This window comes from Haemaphysalis longicornis, unplaced genomic scaffold (assembly GCF_048455015.1).
Source record: "Haemaphysalis longicornis isolate Haplotype H1 unplaced genomic scaffold, Haemaphysalis longicornis Haplotype H1 scaffold_5, whole genome shotgun sequence".
Lineage (NCBI taxonomy): Eukaryota > Metazoa > Arthropoda > Arachnida > Ixodida > Ixodidae > Haemaphysalis > Haemaphysalis longicornis.
Window position 1 is genome coordinate 178,065,887 of NW_027526385.1, and position 22,877 is coordinate 178,088,763.

Consider the following 22,877-nt stretch of genomic DNA (forward strand, 5'->3'; position numbering starts at 1 on the left):
TGTGTCCTTAGCAATGATTTAAAGTTGCATTTCTTAAATTTCATCTTCGAGTCTTCGGGAAGTTTGTAACATGTTCTGTTGCCCTTGGGATGATAGTTGTGACTTGTGTAGTGTAGTTACTCTGCTGCCATAAAGAAAGGATAAAACTGTTTACCTGATTTCGGCTCCTTGCTAAGAAAAGTCTCCCATCCGCGGCTGCATTGTGAACTTAAGGACCGGCCTGATGCCCGCACCTTCCTCTCGCTTCAGAAGCCGGAATCTCAGGGCTTGTTGTACGCTTTTGAGAGCCGAATTCGCTCCACCCTAACACACTGACGCGTGAAGCACCCACTCGAACGCCACTATTGCCCCCTGACGTGGCGTTGTCCTTATGCTGTGTCGCCAGTGGCGCGACCGCAGCGCCACCGCTCCACACGTGCTCTTTTGTTCTCTTTCCTTGCGTAGTTCGGCATCTGTGGTTCTACGGAGGTTTACCAACATGCGCCCGGTATTTCTTAAAAATTAACAGTCAATAATCTGCACCAGGAGACGGAGCTGGGCTACGGTAACTAGGGCGGCAAACAGCCCTTAAGACGGCGGTTGGCGTAACTAGACGGACGGGCTTTGGGAGCATAGGCAAGGAACGCCTTCTTCAAGCAAATGAGTGAAGGCAAGGGCACAAGCAGTGTACGAACAATCGCGTTATTGACGTTTGGGAAGAGTGCGGAAACATGTGTAACTGGTTGCCAGCGCAGGAAATTTACAACTTACAGGCAAACACGCACTCGGAGTTAAAATTTAGGTCTGAAAACATTTTGTTTTGGTGCTAACCGCCACCAAACCCCCAACAAACACTAATACACTTTAAATGTAGGTGCACTCCATGATCTTCAAGACTTGCTGACAGAAAAGCGGGCATTCATTCTACGAAAGCAAGCGTTGACAGTTGAGAACTCCGCCGAACACGATGTTTTGCGTGGAAGATAGAAGCCTGCGTACGGACGCACAGGAACGCTCTTTCGAGCTTTTTGAGTACATATGAGCCCATTGTTGCCACGCAATTGAAAATGAACAGCTTGGTGACAAATGGCTCTAAAACCACCTCGGTTTCTCCATATATTGGATCTTACTTTATTATCCAATTCTACCTTCAACGTAGTCCGACTATTATGCCCCTTTGCGTTAGATTATTAGGCGTGTTTTTGCCCTGAGGAGGCATCTAGGGAAGCCAGAGGAACTGCAGTTTGCCTGGATTAAGTTGAGTTTTTTCCAATAGATTACACATATATAAAGGGGACGGCCTAAATTTTCTCGACAAATATAGAATAACCTATTTTACCTGTAGTTGGTCTTTAATTTTTATGGAAGCCGAGATCGCTATTGGAGAGTTGGCCACGGAACCATTTAACAAAGGCGTTAGGTTAAACACGAACCATTATATCAATGCTTCTACAGCTTGCCTTCGCACTTACCTGTTATTGATGGTGTAGCGAATTGAAGAGGTACCGCTACAATGCCACCCACTCCCCACGCTAGCGGAATTCGATGAGCGCCATGGTAATCAGCTACCACCACGGTTATCAGCGGAGAGAGGGTGGACTGCGTCATCGACGAAAACAGGTACACAGCCAAAAAATTTCTAAAACCTGATGTCAACGGTAGAACAAGCGTCGTCACTGCGTGTAGAAACAGGGCTACTACGGTGACTAGTATGCGGCTCATGCAGCCGTGATCTGCAAACGCCATGATGGCCATGCGACCAAAGAAGTCGCTTACAGCGAAGTACGTCACCATGAGTTCAGCTTTTGGTTGATCCGCACCCTTGTCCATGGCGTAGTCTACAATCACTCCCCTCGCGGCGACAATGCCGTACTGGGCGATCGCAAATATAAGCAATATTGTATAAAATCCGGGACAGAAGAAAATGTTTTGCTGGTCTTTTTCAATGTCTTCCTTGTGACCGTCGATATTGTGGTTGTGCAGTACACCTCTGTCAGATGAAGGGACGGAGCTTTCACATTGTGATTTACTTTCGGGCGTAGTAGAGCTCACTATATTTCCTCTGGCACCTGAGGGACTGCTTACATTGATAAAAACTGGCTGCCCTTCAGTCTGCAATCTTGAAGCCGATTGTTTAGAAGACGAAGATGAGACGAAATCGCCGCTGGATGTTTGTGTGTCTTCTCCTGGGCGCACAATGGGAAATCTATCGTTATCTTTGAAAGGACGTTGCCTTCGACTGGTGAAGGACTCTCTTCGAAGTGTCAGCATGAAGGCAGTGACGTGTAAGCACAGAGACCCACACACGCCGAGCGCTCCACGCAGACCGTACTCTGCTTCAAGTGAGGAGAGAATCGTGGGGAAGATGAGTCCGCAGATTGTGTGTCCTCCATCTTTCAAGCCCATCGCGATGCTGCGGTACTTCTGGAAGCAAGTGCCGATGGCGACGGCCACCGCAGTTTCCACAATGCCCATGCCTGCACCTAGAAAAATAAGCCCAGAATAAAGGCTTTATCGCTTTCTGCAAAAGGAAGGAGAAGAGCCTACTGACATTGTGCGTATTCTTGGCTGTTAATATTTTTTCACAGAGGTACTTTAATAACGCAGCATTTTTTGGGTATTTCTTTCCTACATTTTTTTCACTATTGTAAGTGTTAAATGTGTGAGCGTACTGGGGCTACCAATAGGCCGAGAAGTTTCCAGTACCCTGGTGGGGAATCTACAGTTGCAATCTTGGTAAATGAGTTGGAACAGAAAGAATGTTAAGACATGTGTTTGTTCAGACCGTTGCTGTAGACATGCGTTCACTTCTTTATTCTATAAAAAACACCGCAAATCAGGCTCATCGCCGTGTAAGAAATTGCATGTGTCTATTGTTTTACTTTGGTGGTGCGTAGTTCGCACAGTCAACGCCCATCATTCGCAAAACGTTATTATAAATTTAGAATAGGGTTTTTTGTGATCATTTCCGATGGTCAACGGGCCGCCAAAGCTGTGCGCAGCAGTGTGTCGCCATTCTTGGCAAAAAACGAGCAAAGCGAGCAAAGAAATCCTCCTGTGGCCCTAAGGAGGGCAAATCCTTGTTATGTGTTTCGAAGAGAGATGGATAAGCACCTTCTTCGTGATAAATATGGGCTTCTTGGGGGAAACACTATTCTTCCTTCCAGGTGCCTGTTTTTGCATTACGGGTTTTATATTCGGGATGCTTAGATACCCGAAGCAGAGTTTCATATTCTCTTGACATGCCAAGTCGCTTAACTTTTATATTCAGGAACGTCCTGATTTGTTCTACCAACATTCTAACTACTATGCCACGCGGACGATGGTTGCTGAGCTGTACCGTCATGGCGGCAGGTGCATTTACAGGTTCAAAAACGCATTATTTATTTAAAAAGTTGATTGTGGGGTTTAAAGCGCCGGGGCTTCACCTAAGCTACGTGCGCGCTAAAGTGGCGGGCTCCTGAACACGTATAGCGTGCGCCGAAATTTCAAAACAGTGGTATTCTCGCTTTTCTTTATCCGAAAAGCAGCCACCGCGGCCGGGATCGAATCTGCGTCCTTGGGAGCAGCAGCACAACGCATAGCCAGTAAGCACACCGCGGGTATTCATCTTAAAACAGCAACGTCGATTGTGTTTACATGTACTACAGCAACCAATGGTTTGAATGGCACCAAATAATGTAAAGATATGAAGCACCACCGGAGTATTGATTGTGCCCATGAAGCAATCGCATGTTACTAAAATCAGTGTACTTTAAGCGCTGGTATAACATACATATATGGTGTTCCCAATATCAACTCATAATCGCTTCTAACAACAGGCACTGTCAATTACGATTCACCTGCACTGCACAAGTTTCGCCCATTGATAAATGCATCGTATCAAACGACGTCAAAAATGCCCCTGTGGAGCTGGTAAATATTGAATGCACTCACCTTGGAAGGCACCCAAGAATATTATGATGAGTGTCATGTCGGGAGCGAAGGCGCAGATCATAGGACTTATCCAAATGAGAAAGCTTCCGATCATGGCGATCTGGAATAAGCTGAGATACGTATGGAGTAGTGGTAGCAGGATCCCTGTAAAATTGCAGGGCATTTAAATATTTGAAACTGCTTCATACGAGGTCTTTTATTAGGGAAACTTGTGAACAATGTTTTGCCAAGGAGTCAGCATGAACCCTTTTGTGTATTTTAAAAATGAATTCTGCTAAATTTCGCTGCTCAATGCTCCGACCTAGGGCAAGACTCTCACAACCGTTTCGTTAAGAAGGCTTGTTATCGACCGAGAAATTTCCTGGCGTTGCGGAAATTTCGTAATCATTTATTTCCTTATTTGTTTGCGTATCCTTAGGCCAAAGCAAACATTACAGGGTTCATGGCGGTAAATATCTTTGCTTACTGAAGACTAATAAATTTGATAGACTTGAAAGAATTCGACTGTCGATATTATCAGGATAGCGTTTTATGAATAAAAGGATGTACCTCATAGTCTTTGAAATTCTTAGATGCTATGACCAAATTTCACAGTCAGCGGAACAATGTTACTACATTATCTCCTGAGAATTTGAAGTCCCGTCTAAGTTCAGTGTTTCCGGCTTGTGCACAACCTCATTCGGTAAAGTGAAACTAACATTGACCAGCCAGCCGAAGTAGTAAAATACCAGCGGGGTTCAAGCAGCCGAGGCTCAGCCAAAGCCAGTTTCCTCAGATGCAGCGACATCTACCATCGCAGAGCCTGCGTATCGCTGACAGCTGCAAAAACCTGTTGATGGATAATACGTAACCCTTGAACAATGCCTGCTGCGCGCTCCTTCGTGCATAGAGCTGGGAGTTTTTGCACCCTGACACGAACACTGTAGAGGACCATAGCCATAGGTAACTTTTTCGCAGTACCTGCATTAGAAGGGGCCTAAATTTTATGGCTTGATATGTCCCCGTGCTAGGCAACATGCAATGTCCTTGAACTGCCGTCGCACAGCTGGGGGAACAGTGCGCTGGTAACGGCTGTGGAAAAACAACTACTGCTGTTTGAAATACCCTTGAAATTGCGATTCTGTGGCATGGAATGCGGGAAACGAGACGACATAGAAACAAAGTATACAGCTGGCTGGATAAGCATAGTACTATAGGGATTGAAGCATCCGGCGAAAAAAAAGAATAACCAACTACAACTTGTTTTTTCATGCGGTCATGCCTGTGCGCAGTTGAACTAAAGTCAGCAGTGCTGGTTACTGACAGGTACTTACGACGAGTCAATTCACTAAAAGAAATGTGACCAAATGTGGATGAAAAATTTTGCTTTCCATTTTTACTCGGCGCCGCCGGAACATTAGGCATTTTTATGTCTTACTATAGAAGTGGAATGATATTCTACACCATGGATGGTTGGGCGGTTGCTTTAAAGAAACTCTGAAACACCCGATAAACGCTCTCACTATTTCGTCTGGAAGAACTCCGGAAGCTATAGTTATCGCCAGCACCGAGTGGCGCTGCGTGATGCGCTTGTCGCAGCAGATACGCCTTCCGTTTCTGCTTTGCTCTTGTGGCTTTATTGTTAAAGCGGCTGTCGAACGCGCTCATTGCTGCAACTGAGGGAAATGAGAACAATAGTCGCTACACCGCTGCAATTACGTAATTCTAGTGGTCGAAGAACGCCACGACAGGAAAAGAGAGAAAAATCTTTTGACTGATGGGCATAGAGAAGTATTTTTCGGCTGGGGTACTTTGCGGTCTCCTATTCTAAGTGCTGAATGTGCTCGTTCTGCAAGCATTGCAGATTGAAAAAAAAAAAAGGTATAAGACCTCTGCAGCGCCCCTTTATATTCATATTTTCCAGAAATAAACACCCGCAGAGAAGGATGTGCGAGTAGAAAAAAAAAAAAAACATGGGTCAGTCCTCTTTGTTGCTGCGAATGGCGAGCCAAGATTTTTAGGGCACGGTATAAAGGTGACACATAATTTGGGTACAAATCTGGTGTGGTTGAACGCAGTTAAACCAAGTTTGTCGAGCTATAGCTTAGTTTCGGCGGGGAGAGCGCTCTGTGAACGTATACGGAATTGCACCTCAGGAAAAAAACACACACGCTGCTCGGTGCAGTCGGTGCTGTAGCTGAAACACACAGTGAACTTGTGTGCAGCCATTATTTTCTGACCTCTATCTTCCTCACTTCACCCCTCCCGTTGGAACAAACTAGCGATTCGATGCTTCCACTGCCCAATAATAGGCGCGTCCTTGTACCATTTTCTGATGGCACAAGCCTCTATTCTTTAACCCTACACCCCTCTTCGCGCCTTTGCCTTTGAGTGATTATGCGCGACAGCAAAAGGTGCTGGCTTGACCTTGACTAAGCTTGAAGGTGAGAGTGACGCTACTGCGAAGATGTCGTTTTCTTGGTTTGACCTTGAGTAACACGTACGCGGAAAGGGGGCCCATGACCTGTCTTGCCCCGTCTTGATTATTCGTAGCCGTGGTAAATCTGGCAAATATGATTTAATTGCTCTTACTTTGTTAGAAATGATGTTAAACCACGTGTTGTTTTAAATTATATATCTTAATTAGTGATACTGAGCTTTTCCAACTGCCTAGAAGGGGACGAAGGGCAAGCGCCATAGAAATTCCAATTTCCGTCCTTTCAGAGGTTTGTAGGTTTAAAAAGTTTCCCTGGGGCGTCTAATACCTTTTTTTTTTCTAGCTCACATACAGCTTTTCATTCTCCATCAAAACAAATTGCGTTAGATCCTATACCTGCAATGCCAAATACGGCGGCCTTGAGGTTAGTTGGCCAGGCCGCAGCTTCGCGGCTGGCGCCGAAGTCCTCCATGAAGTACACGTAAAGAAGGCCGGCCGTCATTAGCATGCTCTGAGTAAAGACAACAGCTCCGGCCATGGCCACGGCGAGAACCCACTCCTTGTCCACATTGAGAAGTGGGGGAGTTAAGCGGCGTTGAGACTTCTCTGCAGCAATCTTGCGCACTGCGCAGTCGAGAGGTTGCGCGCTCAGTGGCGGAGCTCCTGAAAGAAACGAGTGAGCAGATTGGTTGCTTTGGCAACGGGGCGTCACTTCTGAAACACATCAGTGGTTTTGAACTCGCTTCCTGCAGCACGCTCGCCTTCCCCTAATGGTGATGGCTGCAACGAATCGAGAAGTGGCTCTTCCTTTAAATCAACACGCTTTCAGCAGCGGGACATGTCTGGCGGGGCCAGGCACTGCCCGGTTTTCCTTAAGGGTAGGTTGTGAAAGCCTCTCGCATCTTTTTTGTCGTTGTCATTAAATCGTTGAATTGCAGTATATCTATGCAGTAGAGCCTCATGTGTGAGATAGACTCACGAATCGAGATGCAACTTTGAAGTTTCGGTCTCTTGGCGTTTGAGTTCCGCGTGTAACTATAATGCGCAGAGGGGACATGCTGCTGAAATATTCCAGGACACCTAAGCACTCCTTACGATGCATAGTGCATGAAAGCGCAATAGCCGTAAATTGCGTGACGTATGTGTGTGCATTGTGTGCGGCGCCACGTTTTGCAGCTGCTGTAAATGTATTATAGGGATCGGACTCCATCCCCGCATACATCGCACTGATGAGCTTCAAAGGAGCAGGGACACGACAGTTGAAAGCTGAGATATATATGTAAAAGGTTTCCTTTTTATCAGGAGATATCTTCCAAAAAGTTTCAACGGTAGCCGTTTTAGGTAACATATTTTAAATACATTTTAATCTTTGCCCGCACGAGCCTACAGTGGACCAGCATGCCACCATCTGCTCCTTTCCCAAGCTGCCGACGTCAGGGCTACCGTTACGTAGCCGACGTGCTGGTTGCGGTTGGCGCACGCTGCTACGCCGTGTGTATCACGTCATGGTTTTGGGACTGACGTGATGGTGCCCAGACGCATGGGGATGGTGAAAACCCCGGCCGGTGTGGGCGCGCGCGCGCTCACGTCCAAATCGGCAGCGGTGCAACTAGAATGTTGACGTCATGGTCGCCCTCCTGTCTAGGCAGGCGCTCGGCGTTTGTTTTGTCAAAAACGAAGCTGACACAAATAAACGCGCCGTAAATGATTGCTTACGCTCTGATTGACATTATAATGGGTCATTCTATGATTGGTGGGCAGTTAGGCACCAATAGCAGCGAAAAAAAAACAACACGAAAATTTCGTGTAAGTACTCCTTTAAAGCAGCGCGTTCGTTTTATGCGCGACAATGCGGTGGCGCCTGGAGTGGCCAGTGTCCAGTTGTACGCATGTGGGCTCTTATTAATACCATCACGCTTTCTATTTGCGCCGTTTAATTAATTTGATAACTGTGGCTGAGAGGCTCATCCAATTGCCTTTATTATAAGCCCTATATGCAGGCGTTTGGGTGCTCACAAAATCGCTACTTGTGTAAACCACGCTGAAATTTTCCCTGTTGTACTTTATACGTGTCTCTAACCGTGGACCGTGGTTTAGTTCACACACAGAAAGGTGTACCCGGTTTTGTTTTAAACTGTACAAGTTACTTTGTTTATAGGAGCTTCCCTTGATGACGTCATTCCTTCTACCCGTTTTGACCCCTTGCGCAATCGGCCATCTCTGGTCCAAGGATGCTGGTTTCAGACTAACATTGTAACCTAATTTTTTCCCTTTAATAATTAAACGATTGGGGTTGGGAATACCATTACTAATAAATTAGTATACTTGGTTAACCGACTGAAAGTTTGATGTACCGAAGATCTCGTACACAGGGTGAAGTCTATGTGAAAACCGCAATATTGTGCGAAACTTAGCGAAAATGCCCAGGACGTAAAAACGGTTGCGCTTTGCTTTTGAAACCACGTACCGAAAGTGAAATTATACCGTATTATACGCTACCACTACTTGGCAACGTAGCCTAAATTTATGAGTTTCTAGTTATGTTTCTTTAAGGCAACGTTTTAAAAATTTTTCAGCGCTTCCAATGTATGCCTGGGCTTCTTTGGCACAGGAATGGGGCTGAAAAGCGCCACACCGCGTCTTTCAACGAAATTGCCTGTACAAATTATATGGCGTTTTGCTGCCACCACATCTTTAAAAAATTGAGTCGTTTTTGCACTGATGTGTAATTGCTCTTAACGGTGACGGATGAACACATAGTAAGCCTATCACACTCCGCATTCTAAACCCTTAGAGGTAAAAAGAGTTCTTGGGTAAAACGGCTACACCTTGCGTTATACTAGGCACAAAAAATACGCTTTCATACCCGGGAAAATTTCTTTAACAGGGACTACGTTTATGCTATTGCAATAAATGATAAGTAAGATCTGTTCTCAAACGAAAAAAAACTTTGTCAAAGGTGCGTACAACCTTTGCAGAAACTGTGTTCAAACGGTCGTCGAACCTGCAAAACCCAAATCGCAAACGAAGAGCTAACCCACGCGGCGATTTTTCGCGCGCTAATTAAACGAATCGATGAACGATTTAAATGTACACCGATACCTGGTCTATGAGATAAAGGCACACTATTGCACTATTCCTTCATGATCGATGCGTGTATTGTCTTATGTTGAGCCATTCATTATTCGCGATTTGAAAGCAACACAACGGAAGTCCGGTTTCCCGCACTCGAATTGTGTCTAGAGATCTTGTCATAGCTTTTCCGTCGACCAACCGGTCTGTGGGAAATTCGTTAGAATTTTGACAGGATGCCATTAGCCCTGTTAACAAAGCTATCGCTTTCAAAGACAAATTTCTACACAGCTGCGCGGCGCTCCAAACAAGCAGGCAATAAAATGAAGTTTTATGTGAGTTTTTAAATTAAATTGTATCATGACTTTCACTGAAGGTACAGCTGTACACGAAGCAACATTTATGTCGCCTATTAACTGACGCGGGACCGAATAGTGGGCATTTGAAAAAAGAAGCGCCCTTCCACTCTGTGGAGGTGAATGATCGGAGATGCTGTATCACGTCACACGGTGATGTGCAGAGGTACATGTTTTAAATGCAGAGGACGTTAGCCGCTCGCCTTGTCGTCGTAGCTCGCTTGCTGGACCCAAGTAGAGCAAGAGGTCGTTCCTTGGTAACGCTGTCCTTCGCTGTCCAGAGGATTCAAAAGCCAAGCGGTTTATACAGTCATAAGCGTTCGAAACTCATGAACCGCTTGCGCTTGTCCTACATGTCGAAGTTGTTTGGCGCAAAGAAAACTATAAATACATTTCAGGCAAAATATACGTAATTAACCTGCAGCGCCCGCGTTCATTTAGTTAGGAATGCTCTTTGGGTGGGTTTTTACGATAGTAAGCGGAGAAAGCGGCAGCGCAAGAAAACAAGGGTGCGTTCGAAATGGCGCAGAAAGGCACCGCGCGCAAAAATAAAATGCCGTGTTCGAAATGCCGGAGAAAGGCTCCAGCCACGCAAGAAAAACATGTCGCGTTCGAAATGACGCAGAAAGGCTACAGCCCCACAAGAAAGAAATTCCGCGTTCGAAATGACGCAAAACAGCTCCAGTATGCGAAATTAAAACAAGCACAAAATGAACAGAACTACCGCTGGCGCAGTTTCAGGCAGGGGGCGGGCGAGCACTGCGAAGGAGGTAAATTTGAAATGCATGGGGTGGTAGCAGTGAGCGGACAACGGCGGTACAGCCCATTATGGCAAATCACTGCTCTGCACTTCCAACAGCTTTCAGATTGAGAGGAACGGCTTTAATTTTTTGTTTACTTGATTTGGTAATAGTATTGACGGCTGCTTTGCTATGACATGTGATAAAACACCCATTTCTTTGTTTACATCCATGAAGTACAGACGAGCGTTAGGTGTATACATGGCAATGTTGGGTGGTGGAGTGAGTTTGATAAGAGCGGTAATTTAAATCAATATCTTATACCGGGAACTTAGCGATCAATTTGTTGCCAATTTTGAACATTTCCACGCATGTTTTCAACGGTGACCACAACTGTTCCATTATCACTGCGAGACCAGACAATATGGGTGGTCATGAACTTCTGGATATCACAAGGGGGTGTGTTTGGAGATGCATCCAGTTCCCTCTTTTGTTCTTGCGGCACGGCTATCTCCGTAGTTGATATCATTGTCTTTTAGCGAGTCAAGGGTATACAATTTCTTTGGGATAATTAGGACTACCCATGAACAAAGTATAGGGGTCGGCTGATGTGGATCTTTACGCCACTGAAGTCGAAGCTCTCTCAACCTAAACAAAGTGAATTAATTTCTTTTCTGGCTTAGAGGCAACTGTATAAACCTTCAGACAAATGTTCTCAAAAATGTAATTATATTCATGGGCCATTTTAGAGGTTGATTCATGGGAATGATTACAATGTAATGCAAACTTCCGACATGAACAGGACGAATTAATTCTGTGGCTTGAAGGCATCCACATTCTAGCGTCCACTAATATCGCATGAGCGCATTAAACCAGAGTGTGTTAAGCGTGTTATTCCAGTTTTCCTTTTTGCTTCTATTTTCTTCCACGACAGACACTTACGTAACAACTCAGAAACATGAACACCCATGAAGTAGTTAGTGCACACTGTTAAGGATTATTAAAATTTTTGGTTGGGCATACTACTGATGTCTCCTGTTGGTTTTAACAGAGCGAAAAAATCGCGTTCTAGGAAGAAAGAAGCCGATGGAACTCGCCCTTCGATTATGTAAATTGCGCCGACATATTTATTCGGACCACGGCTTCCAAATAAGTGAACGCCGCATAAAATGCTTAGAAATTTATGGCCAAGCTTCTCCATACGTCTTTTGATTTGCCTAAACCGTTAAAGCTTGCTGTGAAACGCGCCAGTACTGGCTGAGGGGCTACGCCGTAGTGCTGCGGAGCCAAGCAAATGGGCTCTATCGCTGTGAAAAACGAAAGCATTCCTGTGTCGATATTTCCGCTCACTGTAAAGGTACCCAGGTATTGAAAGTTATTTAGGAGCCCTCCGCTACGGCGCATCTCGTACACCAGTTGCAGCTTCGGCACGTCAAAATCCCAAAATGTGAAAATTTTGAAAGCTTGCTCTGATAGGGAGAAACCACTGGAGGAGCCAAATCTAAATATTCAAACACGTTGCTCTGAGCATGCTTTAATCAATGCAAAGCGTGTATTTTCGAAATTCAGAAAAATAACCCAAGTGAGACATCGCTTTTCTCTGGTGCTTCAAATAAAGTGTACGCGCTAGTAGTAATGCAAGGAGACTCAATTTCGCGAGTGCCACTTCGGCTGTGTATGAGCATGGAATAATGGGCATTCACGACGTTGGAAGAGCATCATTCTGAAACTGCGAGTAAAGGCATCCCTACCTTGCAAGCAGTGTTGTACGGAACGGTGTTCCAAGGAATGACGTTCCGGGAACTGGCCTTTTTTGGGAGGAATGGAGGAACGTCACCGCTCCATTAAGGGCCAACATAACTGTAACGGTAACTCATTACGTATACGAAGGAACGGCAAAGGGAACGTCGTTCCTTCTGTAAACGCTACATCGTTAAGATTTGGCTATTTTTGATGGCAATACTTCAGAGCACTGAAGCTCGTACAAAAAGACACAGGTTGCTACTGCGTTGCTCGTCCTATAAGCTGCCAAACTTGCACGCCCTTCCACGGAACGTGCTTCCTCCAAGATCAAAGGCAGAATAATAACCACGCCGCGGGCCGCAACCTGTCGGGCAGGTTGCACCGGGCGCGCATTGCCTTGTTGCTACGGCGGCTGCAGACGGCACTGAAACAAATGTTTCGACACCCCTTTGATTCGTCTTCCACCACGACCACTCCTTTTGTGCAACCATGAACTTCAAGGAAACTTAAACTTCGCATCTAGGAGTGGAACGCGAAAGCCGAGCAGGAGCAGACGTGGATGCGCCATCCGCACTCGTAGAAGACACCAGCTTGGACGATCACCTCACACAGGTGCAAGGTACCACATTCATCGCACACGGGCTCTCCACAGGCAGCCGAACCAGCCGGACGTGCCGTATACGAGACTGCTCTGCTGTCTTCCCATGGACACCCCGCTCGCCGGCGTTGTGCTCACCGTGTGTAAAAACAAGGCATCAAGTTCCCAGCCTCGGATTATTAAACTATTGCCGCTGCCGCCAAAACCTAGGCGAGAGCTATCTGATCTAATGCGCAACAGCAACAATGTCGGTCAGCTGCAAGTCGCACCTGACCTGCGACGTTCTATCGCCCCAACGCACGGACATGGGGGTCGCCGTAAACCTTCTCACGCACCGAACGGGCCTACGGTTTCATGATGTTTGCCAGGTTTGCTGTGACGATTGGTTTTCGCATTTTGCTGGGAACTATTGCGTCCCCATAACTTCGCATCATAGGAGTGCAGCGACTGAAGTGTATTGTTACGGACCGGCTCCGACCAGTGCTGCAGCCGGGCACCGATGGCGAGCCGAGTTGTAGTAGCGCGGCTGGTGCACGGCTGCCGATGTGTGTAGAGTTCTCCATTCCGACGACGAGAAGCCAGAGGCCAAAAAGTGTTCTATGCGTGGCTAAGTGAACAGCGCAAGTTTCCACAGAGAAGGCTGCTACAAAAAAAGCGAACATGAATTCTCAATCCAGCAGACTAACACTCCGAAGTTCTGTTGTTGACTCGTTGGCTCCGATGCTCGCGCTTGCGAAAATTCACGGAGGAAACCACAATGGTCGAAGTTTTGCGCACGGCACCACAGAGGGTTTTAACGGCCGTCAAACAAAATATACACAAAGCAACCACTGTGTCCGTGGAGAGCTCGGGTTGCTACTGCTCTTCAACATTGCCAACGAAGTGTTGACGAAAAAACAGGGGTCGTCTGTCCGACTCCAATATCGAGAAGAGGCTATTGCTGAGTTCAAGCAAAGGACTCTACTAAGTTGCGAATATGTATTATGGACATTGTTTTTTCCACTAATACTGTAATATTGAATCAAATTCACTAAACGCCTTTGTATTGTTCTTATCGTTGGGGTTTCTTGTGCAAGAAATTTAATTATGCCCGTGCATGTGAGTAACTTTCAATTTGCACATCTGAAACGCAGTGTACCCGTTGCGCATTTGAAGACAGAAGTGGAAAGTGCCGTGTGTGTTGCACTCGTGACAGAGGAGCCCCAAAGTTGCAGTTAGACATGTCTGGAGTATGTCCGGTGCTCCCTGAAAAAAATCGTCTGGGAGCGTTTCTTCGGGTTCTTTTTATTTTCAGATATTCTGCTTCCGGCGGTGTTCATAGTCGTATGATACACGTAGCTCAATGTGTGTTTTAAATTACACACTTGATTTTGCCTTGGCATTATTTGACACACGTTAATGAAAAAAAAAACAAATGTAACGTTAATGTAATGACACGTTGCAATGTTCGAAGTACAACTGGAACGCGTTCCTTCCTCATTAAGGTAACTTGTAACGGGAATTCGTTCCAAAATTAGAAAGGAACGAGGAACGAGCTTTCGTTCCTGTTTTTTAGAGGAACGTGTACAACACTGCTTGCAAACCCTCATAGAACTTCGCTTTGTAACGCAATGGTGGCACGCTATTTTGGATGTTTGATAACGGCCGCAATGCAGTTTGTGTAATGACCACTTTCCGACACGACGCTCAATAACACTCGCATTTTTATTGTAGGAAGGTTGCTGTCGATTACAGTCTGATTCTTAGATTCCCGTTAATCCGAAACGATGGTCCCATTATGGCACAGAATAAAATCTCCCCTGGAAATGTAGTCTATACGTGCTTTGAAGATGAAAGCCTAGCTGTTATCGAAGACCTATTTACTGCAACATCGCGTTCGGGTCTTTTCTTCTTTTTCGTTTCTTCGCCTATGGATGCGATTTGCACCGACAAGCAGACTGGTCGGCACTCATTCGGCGGTCTTCGCCTCCACGTATTCTACTCACGTACTCTTACATTTGCCTGTCTCGTGGCACGTACTAGACAATTCTTGTCCCTAGTATTGCTGGGTGTCAAGTGTATGCAGCGGTAACGTTCTTGGGTCCGGCTCTGGACAACCGGGCTCAAATCCCACAAAAACTGTGTTTTGTTATTTATTTTCTATTTACAGGTGCGAAAATGTGGGCACCATTCATGTTGACACCAACGACGATGGTCACTTTTAGCATTTGATGAATTGTTTGACGAGCTCGCCTTAATTATTACACAGTTTTCTCTACTCCACATTTTGCGCTTTAGTACCACAACATCAGATAAGAAGAATAGGCACATTTTGCTTCTATAAAAAAAAACGAAAGACGTATTTAACAAGCATTCCGTAGTCTGCGTTCTTAAAGGGACGGACAAACGATTATTGTCGCGTATATGTTCTCTAGCTCATATGAAAGCTGGAGTTTTATATAGCTAGGTAACCACAAGGAATTTATAAAGAAATTTGCGGAAATAGTTTTAATTTGGCAGCAAACTTTCTTAAGTCGGAAGGGTGGCGGTTCGTAGTGTCGAAACTTGACACTACAATATGTGTCCGACCACGTGACTTGCAATACTAGCTGCTACTGTAAGTGTTCGAACGTTTATTCACTTATTAAAAACCTTTTCACACAAGTATTTGTATAAGTTTATATTGTACATGTATTTTTAGACACTATTTTGAAAATTTTTAAGACACACCGCCCGCCGCCGCTGGGTTCTTTTCAGTGTGGCTAACTGAGTCTCCACGCCCAGAATCAACGGCAGCGTTCAGTAAACAAACCCAGTGAAGGAGCTTTGACGATTCTGTCTGAGTCAGGGGCGTTTGTTCTGCCAAAATATTCGATTTCAGTTCCCAAATTCACCAGCGGCAGCCAAAAAAAAGGACGCGCCCCGGGGAGAATCGAACTTCCTAGTCCCACAACGTGAAGCCAGATTCTACCTATCGTCTATTCCAACAGATGACGCCTTCGTCGTGAATTAAAAAAAAACACATACAGGAAGAAGAAAGCCTTCATTTCACACTTTTTTAGCTGGGGACAACATTTTAAATACCGCTTTTAATTTCGCATACAGGCAAAAGTATGTTTCCGCGCTACTGCATGTCATGGTTGCCAGCATTATTTTTGGGAGGACACGTACGGCTCACAGATCTAAAAAAATCGATTAAAAAAGTTCTAGGGCGTTATCAGCGAAACCGTTTCTCGTTAGGGTGCTTTGAGGGAAGCCCTCTCATTTGGGATAGAGAATATATACAGGTCAAAGATCGGTTGTCTGCCCCTTTAAGGCAAATTTTACATAGGGACAAAAGTTTACGTGGTCGTGTATTAAATTTTCGCGTATGAACGTCGCCAAATACGCTGCTGTTTAGGAATGCATTTGTGGGGGTCTGTGATGCCACTAAAAAGATGGAACGGCGAAAACATAGGAGTCAGTATCAGCAGTAGTGGATTGAATTTGTCTGGGGCTACGAAGAATTCGCTCGGGGCCGACGAACGAAAGGAAAAGAAGCACGAACGGAAAGCGGAGAAGACGGCCATGCAGCGTATACGACACCGCCACAGCTTACGCTGCCAACGCCTCCCCGAGACGCCGCCAGTGTTTATACGTACCATCACGCGGCCCCGAGACGGCGCCGGCGTTTATACGTGCTGTGTGCGTGTGGTTCGCATTTCGGACTCTCGCTTGCGAGGGTGAACTGAACTTCGTGCGCGGAGAGTCGCCCCACCGCCACGCATCGCTACGGACGTTCTCAGTGCTATTTCCTTGATCCTATAACGCAATGTAATCAGTTTTCCTGTCATTAAACAGTTTAATCTCTTTCCAAGACAAGTCCTTACTAAAACCGGCCACTCTGACAAATTAAAGCGCGCGGTCTCGAAAAACTGAGGTTTCAGAGATACGTGATTGTTCATGTGATCGCTAATGGCGATTGCGTAAGTTATCACAACATAGCAGGATGACACTTTAAGGCTTTCCTGTTACCAAAAGTCTTATGCGGAATTCTTTTCATCTGCCAGTTAACAAAAGTGAAGTGCATCAAGAGCAATTTTATAATTTGATGAATTGTCCTCTACGCCGGCAACCGCGATATCTTTTCCTGCAATACGGATTTGAACAGTACAAAGAATGTCATTTCAGCCTCAAGAAAAAACCAATGAAGCTCTTCTAAAGTCATGCAATCACATTTTTCAAAGCGAAGCCTCAGTGGTCTCCCTGATGGCGTCTGTAACGCGAAAACGCCGCAGTGAAAAAAAAAACGCGTTGCGTGCACGGAATTGATACTGGGTCCTCGCTTTATGAAGCCCGCGCCTATCCGATTGCTCTGTTTCGACATGGTAGAAGCGGTTTGGAAAAATTTGCTGACAACCAAAGAATCTGTCACGAGAAAACTTCGCGTTCGACCGAACATTGTCGTCATTTGACGAAGGGGTGCATAATTTTTAAACAGAGAGAGAAAAGAGATATGCCGAATGCAGCGTAAAAGTTGCAAGAGTATCCCTCCACATACACGAGGTCGGAAAGTCTTGTTTGGCTATCGTTCAAAATATAAAATGCTATCAGTACCAGATGAGACTTCAGCTGGGCTTGACATGGTCGCAGGTTTGTCGGAAAGATGCCAGACGTACTCCTCAACGGTCCGTGTTCATTGTCGTATATTCCGCATGGCAGACGTTCGCAAACTACACCGCTGCACCTGAGAACGGAGCAACGAAAATAAGCGAGTTTAAAAATAAAACTAATATTAGCCTTGCTTTCCTATCCGAAGCTGTCGCATCCGGTAAATATGGCAGGAACAAAAGACTGAACAAAAGTTTCCTACTGAGGACGAGGTTCGTTTATGTGTAACAGAAGTCAGCAAAAATAAAAGAAACATCTGCTATAAGGATGCGGCCAGGTTTGCTGTTGGCGTAAAGACCAAAAATGAACAGTTGTATCAAAATTTTCCAGGTTTCGCCAAAAATAATAAAAAAAAATTGGCGAAAAACAGCCCGACACACACTGCTGCGGCATTGACGTGCAGTAAATTATTCCTACAGAGAAGGAACAACAATAATTCCAGTACACTGCCGAGGGGTACAACACCAGAGATTACACCACGAGATTTACAGAAACAACCGTTCGTATCAAAACACTGTTTCTGTTTCTAAGTAAGCACGAATTTAATTCACAGGACAATTAGGGAGGCTCACAAATTCAAATTAATACATAAGCTTATCATGACGTACTTTTTCAAACGCCATATTGAAGTCTAGGAGCACCACATTATTATATCCAGACTGATCCAAGATTACCAAAAGATGACAAAGTTTGGGTCGAATTGCGATAACTGTAGAAACACGTTTTTTAAGACACTGCTGATACGAAGAAATGTTTCTTCAGCCAGAAATTAAATATATTAACATACAGTAAAGTTTCCACAGAGCTTAGAGCATGTAATTGAAAATAAATAGTCTGCAATTTGAGCAATATTGCCGGTTATGAGTGGCAAAGTTTCAGTAATAAATATTTATCAGAAAGTCATTTCTGTGACGTCGCGTTACTTCAATAATTGCTATCATATCTCAATTTGTCATAGGGCAGCTGCATAAACGTTTTTTTGCCATTGCTTGTTTTCTGGTTGACTGTAAAATAAGGAAACAGGTGATGTAGCGAGATTCGCAACTTTTAATGACGTGGAAAACCGCTTTGCGGGGCGCTTGTGTCCCACGAGGGCGTAGAGCCCATTTAGAATATCTATTGAGTTACTGACACAAATTTTCGCAAGAGGGGATGACACTTTTGAAATGTTTTCATGCACCAATTTTTACGAATTTATAATATCGTGGAAGCCTGTGGAACGGAAACAGTATTCCTAAAGTGGGACAAAATATAGGATAAATATTTTGCAACTTGTCTTTGCAAAATATTTTTCTTTTAGTACAACCACAAGATTGAAAAAATGGTCGAATGTCCTTTTGCTTGTAATCAACATACACCGCAGGTAATTAGAAAGTATAAAAGTCAATGGAGTATATTCAAATGCTTGCTCCTGTTTACGTTTCCCCAGATGGTTTCTGTTTATTCTTAGTAAGTTGAGGGTATTGAATGCGGCACTTCCGATCCCGTAGGCGATCTTTGCTGAGGGGGTTATGGGCAAGACGTCGCAGATATTTTATGAGCGGAAGACGTGTAAAGAATAGTGTATATTGCTTTTTGGGGGGTCTGAAATGTTCAAATTTCTTTGATTCAGTCAATGCAAAATCGCAGTCTACTTCCAACATGGCGATGCCGTGTCCCCCCTCTCCCAGCTTAGCAACCTGAATAGATTCCAAAAGGACATCAGAGAAAGCGAAAGTTTGAATTGGATGGTCCTTTTGTGCGGCCGCTGATCAGTCATAGCACAGTCTTTTTTTTCACTAGAGTGATCCGCAGTACCTAGCTGCGCTGAAGCAAAAAATGACCACCATGACCACCATGAATAGGAGGCCAGAGCCTATACGATGCGCCGACCTCATGGTGTTTTTCGTCTATTCATTAAAATTTCTCTCTCTGCTAACACTGAAGAGTAGTGTGTCCTTATGACGATGTGCAGGTGTACTAAAATCCGAATATCAAGATTGAGATATGCCCATTAAGGTACTCGTGAAGATCTGACATTGAGATACAATTATTAAGTTCAGAGAATAAAACCTGACCGCTTATCGACGTCTTTGTATAGAAAACCATCCTAAGCCAAATCGGTCCCAAGATTTCCTTACACTCTGAAAATGCCAGAGATTTTGGAACGTTGATAGCGGGTCTTCTGAGTAGTCAATTGAAAGCTATAAATGTTTTCGTACAAAATTACTCCACACAATTAATATACTAAGCACGCTTTCAGCTATAATACAGAAGTGCTTCGCGGAAACGAAATCACAAATCTGCGAACAACAGCTCATCACACATAGGTAAACTGTAAGAAAGAGAAAAACAAAATGCCTGCATGGAAAATACGTTACCGGAATATCAGCAGGAATACTACCGAAATCGGCCTCCGTAGAAATTGCAACCCACCGCGGGTACCGACAGAGACTGTACTGCTTGGCGTGGGCGTAGTTTTCCTACACAGAGAGTACACATAGCAGCAGCAATAAGCAGAAGGCACTCACTGTAGCGGACGTTTCGTGGCAGATAAGCAGCACAAAGTTCCTCATCCCCGCTGTGACAGAAGAACGCGGAAGCGTGGATGTCAGATTCCGTGTCAAACATAAAAGCATATAAAATCAAAGGCAATATAAAACATTCTTTTATTCGAAGGTGAGTGAAATGAACAAAAACAACAACAACAAAAACATACCAAAGTGTGTGAAAGCTTTTGCCTTGACAAGGAAAAAGTCGAAATTGTCTGCGATCGCAGAATCCTGGATGATGCGGCGATGTTTTTTTCGATGCTGTCATGTATGCTCGCCACGAATAGGCAACTTTCTTTACGCTCGTGCTGAAAGAACCATAGCAAGCGTTTCATTTTTGAAGCGCTCAACTAGAACGCCTGGTTGTTGTTTACTTCTGTTGAAAGCTTTTATGACAAGGGAAGCCTGTGGCCAGCGGCAAAAAAGGGCAGATCGCGCGGGTGGGAGATCAGTCCATTTGGAGGTCAGGGTTGCTTCAAATGCTGAATGAGTGCCGCGAACGCAGCATTGTTCTTTGTCTGCAGTTGCTGCTGTTGGTGACGGTTATGATGGGTTAATCAAGCGGAAGACACAACAGTAAACGGATAAAATAACAAGGCAACAAAAGGAGCTTAGCAGTGACCTAGCGGGTAACAATTATTAGGAGCGATTATAGTATTTTTAGAGAAATGAATGACCCTTACACGGAAAAAGTAGAATTCGTCAATAAAAATATTCCCCCGCGTTAGGGCAGCGGCATGTGCCGCCTCATTCCCTGGAAGGTTCGCGTGGCCTGGTGTCCACACGACGTAGATGGAGGGCAGCTTGTGAATTAACTACGTGGGCATTCCCTGAAGGCAGAGAAGACCCACCGGAATCCCTCAATCACCTCCCAGTGCCGAGTCGTTACACAAACTTCTTGTACCACTACCATCGAAATCGCCTCGTCTACCCTCCTCCTCATCCATCTCTCAACACCAACGTCGCACGCCTTTGGCGACGGCTACAAACCCAGACATACTACCGCACAACAATTCTACACGACATATCACCAACCATGTATCCCTACGAATGCCCATCCTGTAAGACCCCCAAAACCACATACCACCTTGTCTGCACTCTAATCCTGGTAACCCATAATGTAACTTCTAAACGGAAGAAACCTATAAAATAAAGGTTACAATGAATCCATTTTGATGTTTTCTTTATCCCAGTCCATTCTAAGGGTTACAAGCGTGAAGTTAAAAGCGGTTTATAGGTTACATTAATGATTTATAGGTTACATCAACAAAATCTGACATCTAACCTTTACGTTGTAACCTTTAAAACGCCCTGTAACCTATAAGAGATGCTCGTCGCGCCTTCTCTCCAGGCGGCCGTTGCTTTCTCCGTTGCATGACGGGATATAAAGAAATGGCAGCGCCCGCAGGCCCGGTGGCCGCGTTTTCGCGCCACTCGAGCCTTTTTACCCCTCTGATACCCCTACGATGAAGCGAGGATTGCTGTTACAAGACTTATTTGTCGGCGTGAGTCGCGGAGGCTGCGGCGAGCCCATTTGTGACTGGCATCGCTACACGGCCCGTTCTTGTACGACCAGCATCAAGTTCGCATGTTGGACCAATGCCCCGGCCCCAGTGAAAGCGAACTCGGTGAGTATAATCCCGTAACGGTTTCCGTGTTTTCATTGGATGTATCTTTTCGCTGGGGGTTTTTCAATTTGAAATTGCAGCATTCGAGAGGGATTTTAGTTACCTGACTGGTTGCTTCGCTGGGCGTTTTCTGTTGTCCGCGACGGCAATTGAATGAAATGACGGGCTTGCGTTCGTTGCGTGAGACTAGGGCAGACGATCGGGAAAGCCCGTACATTATAACAGATAACGGCGCTCGTGACCTGCTTTCTGCTCTGTTTGCGCGCCTTCGTCATGTGTTGAGCGTTTCGTTTATGCTGTTGGCTGCATCGGGCGCACTTGACGAGTTATTGGCCCATGTAATTGTCAGGTAGCTCTGTTTGAATAATTGAATTTTTTCCCATTAAAGTCTTATATTATCGCGCTATTCTCTGGGGATAATCATTTTGTTTCAGCCGTCGGGAAATGTTCATTTTTCTCGCTGCATATATTCGGAATGGTGTCTAGTTTATTGGTCTTGTAGTAATATATCAGGATAAACACAAGGTGTGTGCTGCAGAAAAGTAGTCCACTAAACGCTGCCCGAAATTTCTAAACTCACTTTTGTCCCGCACAAGCGTCTTTTTTGTGAAAGTTTGCCCTACCGCACAATAAAAAGTTTTCATATGTACAACACTCTTCATTTTTGTCATTCTTTTCCTTGAGTGGGTACATTTGGTGTTAGTCATTTTCAGACAGCGGGCCATTTTCACCATGTTAAGTGGGTTTATTTTTCTCATTCGCACAAATCAGTCGTTTTTTTATTCGCGTGGTATTGCTGGGCAAACGGTTGTCTCGCGTGATTCTAGTGTAGTGCAGTAAAGCGACTTTACAGAAGGGTGGTATGTATGAGCCAGCATGCAGGCTGTGTTGTTGTTTTTTGATGATACAGAAATTTTGACGAATTACACAGAGATAGGTGCAGGTGTAAAAATGGGTGCTGCACCCTCATCGGTTCCTGGCTGTTCGAAAAGTGTGGTTGCATATGGCTTACTATGCTATGACTTATCAGCACTACTGTTTTTCTTGCAGGCAGTGTTTCTTGAGCTGACAACCAGGACTCCCCTGCGTATGACACAAGTTGAAATGAAGTCTGATTTCAGTGGAAGCAACGGCATGAAAATGCAATAACTAAAACAAATTCATTCAAATATTCTTTGTAAAGATGGCACCCAGGCCTGCAAAGACAAAAGTATGATTCATTTGTAAAAATGCGACGCCTTTCTTCAAG

The 22,877-nt window shown here is 45.0% G+C and overlaps 1 protein-coding gene across 2 annotated transcripts; it reads right to left on the minus strand.

Annotated features, from left to right (window-relative positions):
- Positions 1–624: 624 nt before the first annotated feature.
- Positions 625–17,457, minus strand: LOC144139528 (monocarboxylate transporter 5-like). 2 transcript variants are annotated; one of them, XM_077671841.1, is made up of 4 exons: positions 17,416–17,457; positions 6,728–6,994; positions 3,916–4,025; positions 625–2,462 (listed from the first exon to the last, which is right to left on the minus strand). In XM_077671841.1, exons 1-3 carry the CDS (start codon positions 17,441–17,443, stop codon positions 4,006–4,008), a joined length of 315 nt encoding a protein of 104 aa, XP_077527967.1. In that variant the 5' UTR covers positions 17,444–17,457; the 3' UTR covers positions 625–2,462; positions 3,916–4,005. The 2 variants fall into 2 exon arrangements, with proteins under 2 accessions (XP_077527967.1, XP_077527966.1); XM_077671840.1 differs by having other exon boundaries at positions 3,916–4,059.
- Positions 17,458–22,877: the final 5,420 nt, after the last annotated feature.

Bases quoted from the DNA above. Each gene is read 5' to 3' on its own strand.
- LOC144139528 (XM_077671840.1), bottom strand. From the start codon at position 17,443: ATGTCAAGCCCAGCTGAAGTCTCATCTG. The intron at 4,060-6,727 runs GTATAGGATCTA...GCAATTTTACAG, and splicing joins CGCCGTATTTGGCATTGCAG to GGATCCTGCTACCACTACTC. The intron at 2,463-3,915 runs GTGAGTGCATTC...TTATTTTTCTAG, and splicing joins ATTCTTGGGTGCCTTCCAAG to GTGCAGGCATGGGCATTGTG.